The 13,593-nt window shown below is 43.1% G+C and overlaps 1 protein-coding gene across 1 annotated transcript in view; it reads left to right on the top strand.

Annotated features, from left to right (window-relative positions):
* The window catches only part of LOC126985619 (integrin alpha-5-like), a 33,232-nt gene that overhangs the window by 7,480 nt on the left and 12,159 nt on the right, over nucleotides 1-13,593 (top strand). Inside the window, exons 7-13 of the mRNA XM_050840775.1 lie at nucleotides 336-384; nucleotides 2,599-2,765; nucleotides 6,287-6,514; nucleotides 7,534-7,636; nucleotides 8,553-8,638; nucleotides 9,102-9,247; nucleotides 12,048-12,205. Of these exons, the coding sequence (XP_050696732.1) occupies nucleotides 336-384; nucleotides 2,599-2,765; nucleotides 6,287-6,514; nucleotides 7,534-7,636; nucleotides 8,553-8,638; nucleotides 9,102-9,247; nucleotides 12,048-12,205 (937 nt within the window). The remainder of the gene's footprint in view (nucleotides 1-335; nucleotides 385-2,598; nucleotides 2,766-6,286; nucleotides 6,515-7,533; nucleotides 7,637-8,552; nucleotides 8,639-9,101; nucleotides 9,248-12,047; nucleotides 12,206-13,593) is intronic.

The following is a 13,593-nucleotide window of genomic DNA, read 5'->3' as shown; positions in this document are numbered from 1 at the left end:
AGGTAACATCTTATATATATTTTTTTAGGTTGCTTCTTTTTTTTTTTAATTACGATCGGTTCTTCTTTTTCTTTTTCCTTGTCCTTGTCCTTGTTATTATCATTATTATTATTATTATTATTATTATTACTATTGTCTAATTTTTTTCTGAATTTGTTTCCTCTTTCTTTTAAGGTAACATCTTATATATATTTTTTTAGGTTGCTTTTTTTTTTTAATTACAATCGGTTCTTCTCTTTCTTTTTCCTTGTCCTTGTTCTTGTTATTATTATTACAGTTATTATCATTATCATTACTACTACTAATACTACTAATACTACTACTACTGTTTTCAGGAGGGCAAGAGACTCTTCTTTGGAGCCCCTAATGCCTACAAGGGTCAAGGTAAGTAATCAACAGACAAACAGGTGGATAACACGTGTGCTGCCTCCTTTGCTGTAAAAATAAATCATAGACAAAGGTCATGTCATCCCTCGTACTAAGCATGCATCTCATGTCTGGGAGGGATCCACACACGCTCCCTGTGGACATTACAGACAAAGGCTTTCCGCGTCTTCAGCTCTCCTCCTTACGCTGGTTTTCTTCTACCTCTTAAATTCCCCCGCAATTCTTTATCCCTCTCCATCTTTTGCCGCTATTTTCATGTTGACTGTTCTCCTGAATTTGCTAACTGCATCCCTTCATCCCTCATGCGACCTTGCAGCACTAGGTCAAATGAAAAAAAAGAGGAAACAAGAGTCCGAGGGCGCAGGTGCAGGCGCATATTCAAGCTAACTTAATCTGACCAAACTCCTTATGTAAGAGTTAATCAGCATCTTTATTCTTTCATTTCGTTCATTGGTAAACTCTAGCTCTAGAACTATCATCATCTGTGTTTCCTCCTGCATATGACTAAACACCTTCGAGAGAGGAATCTAAAATCGCCTCACCGATTTTTAATTCTGAAATTGGGTTCCTTCAACCTCTCGCTTTTGGTAAGCAGCGACAAAGCGGCCTTTTTTTGCATCCGTTTTTTGCCATTGATTGTCTCTATTGCTGTAAAGAAGGAGAGTTAATAAAAAAAATATAACAAAAAAAAAATAGGTGAGGTATCACAAACATAAGAAGTGAAAAATGTAGAGTTAGGCAGTGAAGGAACCGTTAACAAAATCTAACCACTAATTCATTGACTAAAAAGCCAGTTTCGCTAACGCTAAGAAGAAATAGAGAAAGCTAATGCTGACAGCAGGATGTTATTATAGGAATATAGCTTCAGTGTCTTTTCCGGCTCTAATCTAAACCCATTAAAATCAGATTTAGAAATGTTAAAATTAAATTCGTTAAGTTTAGACATTGAGCTTTTCCCAGACAGCATAAGATGCCAAGACCAGACGATGATCAAGGTGTGCACGCAAGTATTAAATGAACGGGTGAAATAAAAACACTGGTTCATAATACATTCAGCATTCACCTTATTTGCTGTAAAAAAAGTATTGAACGAATATAAAAAGGTATAGCATTGCACAGGCAGCCTCCCAAGATCAGACGATGGTGTGTACAATAAGACAAGTAATCAAATTAACAAATAATGGGTAAATGAATCATAAATTAGCTTATAACTTCATTCTTTCAACATACATTGACTATATTTACTGAAAAAAGCGCTATCTAGGAAGAATTCACTTCACTTTTTCATCAAAATTAGCCTCTCAAAGTACTGTCTGGCAGAGTGACTCCATTCGCTCTCAATATATATTTGTCCATTATGGAAATAGCGCCTCCACGGAGCAGTGGTTACAGTGCCTGGCTACGACTCCGCGGGCCGGTGTTCGAATCCCGGCCCGGGCAGTCGGCGTGCAGCTCACCCGCTGTTCATCCTCTCTTTCTGGCAGGTCGAAAAATGGGTACCTGGGGAAGCCTGGGGAAGGTACACGGTGCCAATCCCGAATTTCACGTTGACCCGTCCCGGGGTGATTGGTTCCTACCCACTACAGGCTCAAAGGGCCAGCGGTTAGGAGATGAGCACCGCAGCCACGCGCAACTATAGCGTGTGGCTCGCCTTTACCTTTTATAATGGAAGGGGGTCAGGCGTAGCACTTGGCGGGGAGCCGGCGTCAAGACCTGCCCACTCATGAAGGCGGCATTTGTCGCCTATGTTGGCCTACTAATATCTTTTTCCTCCTCCTCCTCCTCTTTCTTCTCCTCGCCCTCCTTTCCCTCGTCTTCCTCATCCTCCTCCTCTTCTTTCTCCTCCTCCTCGTCCCCCTTTTCCTCCTCCTCCTCCTCTTCTTCGTTCTCCTCCTCGTCCCCTTCCTCCTCATCCCCTCCTCGTCCTCCTTTTCCTAGTCCTCCTCCTCCTCTTCTTCGTTCTCCTCCTCGTCCCCCTTTTCCTCCTCCTCCTCTTCTTCTTCGTTCTCCTCCTCGTCCCCTTCCTCCTCATCCCCTCCTCGTCCTCCTTTTCCTTGTCCTTCTCCTCGTCTTTGTCCTTCTGCCTATTTGGATATGTTTACTTCTTCTTATTATTATTATTCATCTTATTTTCTCCTCTTCGTCATTTTTTTCTTCTTCCTACCGTGCTCCTCCTACCCTGATCTTCTCTCCGCTCTGCCTCCCGCGCAGGGGTAACGTTGTACTACGGCGTGCGTGTGACGAAACAGAAGGACGATCTCAACCCAGATGACGCCACGAACGGGTACCTGGAGGGCTGGGCTGTGGCATCGGGCAAATTCGGGACCGATGAATACTTGGCCGTGTCTCGCCCTGGTTACGGGAACATGAGTGGACAGGTGAGTGTGTGGAATGAACAGGTGTGTAGAGGGGTGGTGCACGGAAGGTGTGTGTGTGTGTGGGGGGGGTGGAGGTTGAAAGTTGAAGGGTTAGGGGATAGGAGGTCTTTATTCCTGTGCGTGTCTCCAAGGCGGTCAGGGTCGTGAAGGGCGCTGCACCATCAGCTCTAGATCATTAAGAGGGGCAGAGTTACGGCTTGTTCACCAGACTGATCAGTGGAGGATAAACTTAAGCAAGGGATGCATATTTAAAGCTCCTATGATAGAGAGTGCAGAGAAGGGAGAGTGCTCTTCTTTGGATTTCAAATAGCCAAAGAATCATAAGAAGGGAGAATGCTCTTCTTTGGATTTCAAATAGCCAAAGATTCATAAGAAGGGAGAGTGCTCTTCTTTGGATTTCAAATAGCCAAAGAATCATAAGTAGTTGGTAGAATAAGGTGATAAATAGCACAGACTTATTTAGCAACTAGAATGTCATCAGGCCTCAGCCAGATGACAGAAAATTCTATACCGAAGTTCGTAGACACGAGAGCAAGTAATATCATTGCGTATATAGACGCAGCATCCTACTTTAGAGACTGAAATATAGAATAGAGATAGTGGGAGGGAACAAAATACTGCCATCAGTAGCCTCAAACAACCTGTGTTTCGGTTGAGAGGGAGGGTGAGATTTGACCTGAGTGTGATGGAGTTTCGCAGAATGGAAACACACTGAAGATTACTAGGCTGCCAAAAGTTAATGAAGAAATTGTTGCATGATCTATTTATTACAACACGTCTTAAGGTTGGTACCGTACTTGTGTTCCCTTCCCTTGATGGGGAAGGGCAGTGTGCCACGTGCAGGCAGGTAATTTTTTATGAAGTGATGATTTCCTAAGAGAGCATGCTGGACCACTCCCTGGCGACGGAGAGGAGCACACGGGAGAACCTTTGACAGACTTGCATGCACACGGCACACTGCCACTGCCCATCAAGGGAAGGGAACAGAAATATGGTGCCAACTTAAAGACGTGTTATAATAAATAGATCATGCAACTATTTCCTCACTAACTTTCGTCAGGTTAAGTGATCTTCGTCGTTTCCATTCCGCGAAACGCCATCACACTCCGCTCAAATCTGAACCATCAACTTGGATATTCATAAGCTCTGATGAACAACCCATTAAAGTTCAATAATACAAAGTGGATGGTGGTTCAAAAAAATTGCCGAATAAAAAAGAAGAAAAAAAGAAAGAAAAAAAAAAAGGATGATGATACTGTACCCTCCGAGAAAAAAGAAAAGATTGTTCAGTAATTTGCCTCGTCGGTAAAGGAAGACTAACGCCCTTAAATTTATGGATGAGTCTTATCTGGGGTGAACAGACTCATTCATTAGAACACACAACAAAGAAAAAAGGAAAATAAGATACACAACATCACATTGAGTCCGCAACGCCATCAAAATTATGGGCAAGTCTTATAAGAACGTGTAGTCTGCAAGATGCTGGTATGCTATTAAAAGGTATCTCCTGTAAACCTAACCTCTCTATCCATCGATTTATCTAACCTTTAATGAATGTGTCTATCGTATTAGCACTCACACACTAACTCCCAGCCCTGTAGCACTTCAGGAAGCGAGGTTAGATAATGACTTTGTGCCATTATCGACCTGCCAGAATATACACTGTGAACTCATTGTATAAATCATGATGGAGGCTTAGTTGCATTGTACGTAACAGACAGCGCTACCACATCATTCGTATTGCCTTTATTTAGTGTGTGTTTGTGTTGACGAAGAGTGTTTCAATTACCTTTGTTATGGATGTTGAAAGTAAATCTCTCTCTCTCTCTCTCTCGCTCGCTCTCTCTCCCTTGCTTTCAATCAATATTCTTCTGTCTATCAACTCATCCATCTAATTCTTTCAATCAATATTCTTCTGTCTATCAACTCAACCCTTCTCAATTCAATCAATCTGTCTCTCAACTCAAATCTTTAACCATTCTTATTCTTCATCAAATTCATTTCTTTCTGTCAATCAACTCAACCATCTCAATTCTTACATCTCTCTCTTGTCTCTGTCAACTCATCCATCTATATTCTCATATTCTTCTCTCTCTCTGTCTATCAACCATCCATCTAATTTTTTCAATCAATATTCTCTCTCTACCATCCCTCTCTTCTACCAATCTTTGTCTTTTTTGTAACTTAACCTGACTGTTCATCTCTTCACTTTTAAGGTCTTAACAATACTTGGACTTAAATTTCTTTTCAATCTCTCTCTTCTGTATCTGCAACTCATCTCTGGTGATCAAACGTAATTTTCACCCGCCAAACACCCAACACCCCACCCACACCACACATCAAAATTAATGCCACTAAATCACAACCATCAACACCTCCACCCCACCCACCACACCACAAACCACACCTCATCCATCTTCATTCTATCAACACTCTCAACCACCACCACCTCAAAGTTCACATTCTTTCAATCAACATTCTTCCACTCATCAACTTATCCATCTAATTCACCACTGTCAACACCATTTGATACAAACTATTCCCACCTGATCTTAACAAGATTTAGATTTCTCTGTCAAAAAAACCATCTCTATGTTCAAGGGTCAGCACGGGGAAAATCCAGCCTGCGACAAAAATAAGTTAACAAAACAAAATCTTCTAACAATATAACCTAGATCTTCTATCAATCATAATTCTTATATCTTTCAATTCAACTCCTCATATTCTCCTACCTAACTCACTCAATCCATCACCAATTATCATCTATACCTTTTTGACCACACAAATAAACTTATCAACACTACACACTTCACCATCATCATACTCACCAGCCACACATTACATTCACAATACCATCATCAAGACGTGTTCTTTAATCATCACTCACTTCCACCACCATCATTCTACATTTACCTTCATACATTCCTCATTCATATTCACCTCATTTATTTCTCATCTCTTTAACAACATCATCATGGGCCAGTTTTACCACAACTCTTGATAATACAACCTTAGAATTTTTTATAGAAGCAGTATATGGGGTCTTTTTATGTATGTTTCCAATCAGTAAAAAATTTTACGAAACTATACAGGAAAGTTCATTAGTATGTGATATTGAGTAAAAATAACGGGTCATTGTGGAGATCTCGAAGACAGTTTGGCTGGGGCGCTTACAAAGACATTCAATGGGTCGTATTGAGACATTTCGCCGCCCAAGAACACATATTTGACAAGGCTTTCGTAGGAGTTGTGGGCATTTCCAGTAGTAGTTTTATGACCTTGGTGGTAGTTTGACCCTTCCTCTGTATCGTGAACCTAAAGAACCACTCATTGGAACCCGACTGACCCCCTCTTTGGCCCTTAGAAATAGCTGATGTGACAAACCGAAGTGTCTTATATTACCGACCATTGTGTTGGACTGTCGAACTGGCCCCATATCAACCAATTCCACACTCGCGCTACATAAAAATCCCATCCTCACCACCATGGCCATCCCTAATCCCTCAACCTCACCACCTCAGGTCATCTTCTACGACACGAAGCTGACTAATTCCAAATCTGGAGAGTATTCGCGGCTGGAGGGGAGTGCAGTCGCCGGGTGGTACGGTTACTCTCTCGCCAGCTGTAAAGTAGACGGCGACAAATTCTCAGACTCAGACCTGCTCGTGGGTGCCCCGCTGGACTCCCGCGATCATGCCAAGTACCCGGACTCTGGTGTGGTCTACCTGTACTATGCACCTATGTTACCGGTGAGTAGGGAGCTGTGTGTGGGAGGGTTGTATTGATGGGGATGGGTAGCTGAATAGTAGTAGTAGTAGTAGTAATTTTATTTATCACGCAGTTATAATACAAGCCGGGTACCATAATTATTGTCTAGGAAGAACTTTGCAATTGTTATTCTAAATATAGCATTGTTTTAAATGGATAGGTAATTTTTTTTTACTTCTTTTGAAAGAAATAAGTTTCATTAACGTTATTGCAAAACAGAGAAAACATATAGGCTACAGAACCTTAAGCCTACTAGACTTTTGTTTTAGAGGTTTTACTAAATTTATATTGGATTCTTTTTTTTTTCGTTTTAGGTGATGAATGTTTTATGTAACTTGTTGTTTGCCACGAAACAAAGATTAATTGATTGATAGATTACTACTACTTCTACTACGACAGCAATTAATCCTCCTCCTCCTCCTACTACTACTACTACTATTACTATTACTACTACTATTACTACTACTACTGCTATTACTACTTCTACTACTACTATTACTACTACTACTATTACTACTACCAATACCACTACTACTACTACTACTACTTCTTCTTCTTCTCTTGTTACCACTGGGACTAGTATCAGTAGTAATCACGTTTACATCAATTACTGATATTGCAACTATTTCTGTTACTACTTCTTTCATTACCAATGTAGCCACAACTTCGCTGAGGCTGATAGTAATACGTTAAGAATAACAACAACAACAACAACAACTCATACTACTGCTCCTCCTCCTCCTACTACTACTACTATTACTACTAGTAATAATGATAATGATAGTAATAACATTAATAACAACAACAATAATAATAATAATAATAATAATAATAATAATAATAATAATAATAATAATAATAATAATAATAATAATAGTAATAATAATAATAGCAATATTAATAACAAAAAACAATAATTATGATAATAATAAATAATATCAATAATAATAAAAACTTTATTTATTATCACTGATAACCAGTTTCCTTTTTCCCGTTGCAGGAGGCGCCGAGGGCGCCCCTGAAGTTGTTTGGCGAGGTGGCCTGGGGCCGCTTCGGTACCTCTGTGGCCTGCTTGGGCGACCTGAATGGTGACCATTATGAAGGTGTGTGACTTTCCAGGTGTTTCGGCTTGAATTATGATGTACTGGAATCTAGTTTTACTGAACATCGTGTTCTGAGGCCGTTGCAATTTTGTTTCCATCTCTGTGCGTATTTGTAATGACCGCAACTGGGAGACATATTGGTAATATTTAAGTGTACGTATTTGTACATAGTTAACTATGTTTATGTGTGTGTTTTTGCGGGGATTTTTCTTTTTCACGTTTCGGCCTATGGCTCTGGTAGGCTTTCTTGATGGGGCCTGATGGTCGGCCCCAGTCCGTTGTGGCTCAGGCAAGTGTTTATAGTGGCGCTATCTTGCTTGGTGCTGCCCCCCCCGAGTTCATATTAGTCAGCGCGCGTGGTGACCGCGCGGGTGCTGGGGGGGACTGGCAAGGCCGCCACCCACAAGTAAAGAAAATGGAATTGACGGGTAACTTGTTCCTTTGGTGCGTGACATATCGGCTACAACGTATTATATTTGGCTGTGTGTGTGTGTGTGTGTGTGTGTTGCCTGCGGTGCCTGTGTGTGTGTGTGTGTGTGTGCTGAACCATAAGATGGGTAGCCCTAGGGCTTAGGGCCTTAGGCCACTCGGGCGACTGAAAAAAGAAAGCTGTGCGGCGGGCAGCATCGATCCACCCGTCCCGGCGGACGCGCCGGGCACGCGCACTCACTAGTCACCCGCCTCCATTTATTTGTTTGTTTGTTTGTATATATATGCGTGTTATGCACCTTCTTTGGTGCCCTGCGCATTATTGTCCAGATCCAGAATGTGTGTGTGTGTGTGTGTGTGTGTGTGTGTGTGTGTGTGTGTGTGTGTGTGTGTGTGTGTTTAATTAAGAGCTATATATGTAATAAAAATATGTAACCTAAATATTGAAAAAAAAATATATACCTCTCTCTCTCTCTCTCTCTCTCAGACGTGGCCGTGGGTGCTCCAGGTGCTGGTGGAAGAGTCTACATCTACAGAGGAGGACAGGGAGGACTGGACCCTAAGCCCACGCAGGTACACACACACACACACACACATACGACATTACCACCAACACCACAACACTACTTCAACACAGCCAAAACAGCCACCACCATCAGCACCAACATCACGACAAAATCATTTTCTTAGCCAACTCTCTTCCCCTTCCTCTTCTTCTTCTTCCTTTTCCTCTCTCGTTCCTTCCTTCCTCCTTCCTTCACTCCCTAACTCCTCCTTCCCTTCTCCCTCTCACCCGCCTTCTTTCCCTCCTTAGTTTCTTGTCCCCTCCTTCCCTTCCATTCTCTCACCATCATCGTCATCTCCCTCTCCTTGACTCCCTCCTTCCTCTCCTCCTTCCCTCTTACCTTTCTCTCCCTCCTTCCCTTGCTCCTTCTTTCACTCCATCACTTCAACTCTCCTTCACTACATTCCTCCCTGCTATACCCTCTCCCTTCCTCTTTGACACCCTCTCCTTCGTCCTTCCATCTTTCCACAGGTTATCCACGGTTCCAGTTTCTTCCCCACCGCCACCCCGTCCTTCAGCTTCGGGTTCAGCTTAGCAGGTGGTGTTGACATGGATGGCAACGGCTATCCTGACCTGCTTATTGGATCACCTGACCAGGACGCAGCGGTTCTCCTAAGGTAAAGGCGTATTGGAAACGGAAGAGGGAATAGAAAGTGCAGGAGATGGGAATGAGGGAGAGGGAATATGAGGTAAGGAAGAGGGAGAGGTAAGGAGAATGTAGAGAGACAGGGGAGTAGCGTTAAACGGATTCACGTGAAGGCATATGTGGTCTTCTAAGGAGTTGTGTGTGTGGGGAGGGGGGGGGGGGGAGGTAAGATGGGAAAAGGGGTACTGAAGTTTTTAGTCAAGGTTAAGAAAGGGTTAAAATGAAAGATGGCGACAATGAGGGAACTGAAATTAAGGGGAAAATCAAAACGGGAAAAGGGAAAAAAGAGATCATGAAACTAGAATAATGCCGACAAAAGTTATATAGAAAGTAGAAAGGGATGGTGGTGAGGTGCCAAGTGTGTAGGGGAGAGGGAGCAATGAATAGGAAAGGGGTAGGTGAAGGGGATGAAGTGAAAGAGGGGGGGCCTGGTATGTTGGGGAGAGTGAGGTGGGGAAGGGCAGCACGCCGGGGGTATACAAATATGGTGCCCGATAAACAATAAGGGAGCCTACACCATACAATTGTACACTCCTAGGGCCAGTTCGACAGTCCAACACCGACTCATAGGGCCAGTTTCACAGTTCCCCGTGACGGGTTAGTAAGCTCCCAAACCAATACGAGAGCCTTCGAAATTTCCTTGTATAGTGTCTGGTGTTTATATTCAAGTTCACAAATTTGATGAAACTATACAGGAAAAGTCTTGTGTATTTAGTGTGGCATCGAAGACCTCACCATTTTGGATTGTATGGGATTCTATAGTTTGGTTCGGGCTGTTACGAGGACACTGTGCTGGACTGTGAAATCGGCTCATAGTAAGCGCCCAAACCAAGCTGTATTCTCCTCAATGATCCGTTATTTCCACTCAATACCAGGTACTAATAAAGAGATTTCCTGAGGTGTGGTTTCCTAAAATTTTCTCCTTTCTATATTAACGCCAAACAGGGAATTTTCGTCGTATTTTGTGTTTGGTTGGGGAGCTCACAAGCTTCTGGTATTGGACTGTAAAACTGGCCCCTACTGTCTTTCCTTCTCCCCCACCTGAACCTTCGCCACTAACCCACTTCCTCTTCTTACTATACCCCTGATTAAAAAAAAAGAAGGGTTGTGGTCCTGACGGGTGCATGATGGGCCACACCACCTCGGCCACTCCACCACAAATATAACAGGCCGAAACATGTTGAGAGTTATAACCAATATCGTCCCCTTCGTAAACAAACCGCCGAAGTCATTATTTTCTGCTTTTCAGGAAACAAGAAAAAAAATTGTCATCATCTCATTTGGCTTAAGATTTAGGCAGAAATGAAAAGGTCAATTCTAAAACACTCGAGCCCTGAATGACCAAAGCAGCTATACAAAAATGGGCGTCACGTGTTGAAAAATCGATGTAGACAAAAACCTGGAAATCGCTGAAAAATGACTTAGGCGATTATTTTATGAGGGGGACGATAACAGGACGAAACATGTTGAGAGTTATAACCACTATTGGCGGCCAGCATATAGGCCCTGACCTCCACACGTTCATTAGCCACGTTCACCCCTCGCCACGCCCAACCCAGTAAGTACTCCTACTCACAACTTATCCCCCATTTTTAACTTCTTAGAACATCACATTTCCCTTTCCCTTCTCCCTTCCCTTTTCACTTTACCTATTTCCCTATTCCTTTTTCCCATTCCTTTTCCCTATTCCCATTCCCGTTTCCTTTTTCCCATTCCCTTTTTTCCTTCTCTTTTCCCTTCCCTTTTTCCCTTTTCCTTTTTCCCTCCCAACTTCCCTTTTCCTTTTTCCCTTTTCTCTTTTCCCTCCCAACTTCCCTTTTCCTTTTTTCCCTTTTCCCTTTTCTCTCCCCACTTCCCTTTTCCTTTTCTCCCTTCCCTTTTTCCCTTTTCTCTTCCCTTGTCCCTTCCCATTTTCCATTTTCCCTTCCCTGTTCACTTTTCTCCTTTTCCCTAAGAATATCACTTTTAACTTTAGTCAACCCTCTTATCACTCTTTTCTCTCCTCATGACACTAATTTGTCAGCCATTCAACCTCCATCATCTTTTTTTTCCCCTCAGGCCACAACCTTTCCCTTCAATTAACTATTCATCATTTTTTCCCCTCACCTTTTTATTCCCTTTTCATCATTTTGCCTTCTTACAACCTCTCCTTTTTACCTTCCACTCATTGTCTGTCTTCTAGTCTCCTTTTCTTCCTATTTTAAACTCACTTTCCCTTTCACTTCGTATTCTCCTTTCATTATTCGTCTTTTCCACCTTCCCCCTAAGTCTATATACACCAAGTCAAGTCATACGCAGGTTTGTGGGAGGAGATACGGCGTGGTTTATGCGTGACACTGCTTGGAGCCAAACTAGAGAATGCAGAAACATGAATTTAGAGAAAATTTACGAGGAAAGGCGGACTAATTTAAATCAATCACTTCAACATGCCCTCCCTCACACCCCACACCGCCGTTTGTAGTCATTGAAATTACAGTCACGCAATAGCACAATAAAAAGACATTGTTTCGTCAGTGGCTTGCCAGAACGCGCTGTGAAAGAAGGCGAGAATGGACATCCAGAGTGCACATACAGCCGCAACTTTAGTAACCCCTGAACTGGCGGGTATTTTTTTTTTTTCGGCTCCAAGTGACGTCATCCCGCTGCTCCGCCCCAAAACCGCCTCCTGCGCGTACCGGTCGCAGTTTTGAAGCAGAGTGACTTGCCTTGGTATATATACACTTAGCCTTCACCCTTTCCTACCTCCGTTAACCCTGCACTTTCACCCTCAGAACACCGCCGTTGGTACACCTGGAGGCCGCAGTGAGCTTTGACCCGCCGGAGGTGAGGCTCAATGACCGTGCCTGCAACTTGAGCGAGGCAGCCGTTATCTGTGCCGAGCTGCTGGTGGCGATAACCTACAAGGGAAAGGCATGGAGTGAACCCCTGTGTGAGTACTGGGACGAAGCGGAGGAGGAGGAGGAGGAGGAGGAGAAGGCAAAGCAGATTAAAGATATTGCTGTGCGTGGGTATGGGGATGTTCAGTGACTCTTCTCAATGAATGCGCTTTTTAAACAAGTTCGTCATTTTGGCATTAGCAACTACTGCAGGAAATTTGCTGCAGTGATGAATATACTGCATCAGGTCACTTGATTCGCCAGACCGTTACTCCTTGTGATCAGATTACTTCGGAAATAATAGAAAAAAAAAAAAAACGGGAGTGATTGTCATTACTGAGGGAGGAGATGGAGGAGGAGGAGGCGGCGGTTTAGAAGAGGAGGGGGAGAAGTACAAAGGAGTACAAAGGAAAAGCAAACAGCAACAGACCTCTTGGTCCTAACTAGGCTGTTTGTTGTTGCTACCATCTACTCTAATCTACGAGTCAGGCCGTACCATTAGGCAGCCTCTAAACCTTCCTCCTCCTCTTCCCTTAAACGGTGTCCCCTTTCTGCCGGATACTATAAGGTGATCTCGGTCCCTTCCTCCGCTAAGAGATCCTTTCCGAGTTGGGTTGGTAGCCTCTGTAAACATCTCTACACGGAAATATTGATAATTGAAGCATTTTACATATATTAGTGTAATCATACATATTTTTCAATGTATAATCACGAAGAAAATGGTTGATTGAAAGGCAAATATAGGTATAATTGGGAACATAGCGTGAGTGATAGGGTTGGCATCCATGCGCCTGCCGTCCACAAGGCAAGGCCTGAGAGACGCAGGCAGGATGGGGTGGGGTTAACGTCAGCACTGGTGGTTTCTCCTCTCTCCACACGCAGGAGTCCACATGTGCCCGGCGTTATTACTTTCTGCCCCTCGCTACCATCCCGTCAAGCAAGGGGCCGTTAGAAAAGTGCTCCATCCCAGCTATAGGAAAGAGAAAAGGGCTCCTTTGAGTGAGAGGAGGTGTGTTGGGTGACACACGCAACTCGGCAAGGGTTAAAAATCATGATACAACCCTAAAGTCTTAAACAAAACTTTAAACCATTTATTTAAAAAAAAAAACTTTTGCAGATTCATGTTAGATCAAATACGTTTTACTATAATTCCTGGATCATTTATTACTATATTAATGAGAGAAATGCAGAAATGACGCATAAAATATGCGAAGGGGCTGACGAAGACGTGCCGATCTCGACCCCTTGCCAGATTCCAACAATTTTCCTCCTCACCTTCTTTTCTTCGCTTTCGGGGGGGGCCTCGAAGATTATGGTATGAGAAATTGGCCGAAGAGCTTCTATAGTCGAGGAGGCTGCCTTATGGTACGGCCGAAAGCAGCTTAAAGATATTGTTGTGCGTGGGTATGGGGATGATCAGTAACTCTTCTGGGACTGGGAC

The sequence above is a fragment of the Eriocheir sinensis genome, chromosome 60 (genome assembly GCF_024679095.1).
Source record: "Eriocheir sinensis breed Jianghai 21 chromosome 60, ASM2467909v1, whole genome shotgun sequence".
Classification (NCBI taxonomy): Eukaryota; Metazoa; Arthropoda; class Malacostraca; order Decapoda; family Varunidae; genus Eriocheir; species Eriocheir sinensis.
The sequence above is the reverse complement of the archived record's forward strand: the minus strand, read 5'-3'. Positions and strand labels throughout refer to the sequence as shown.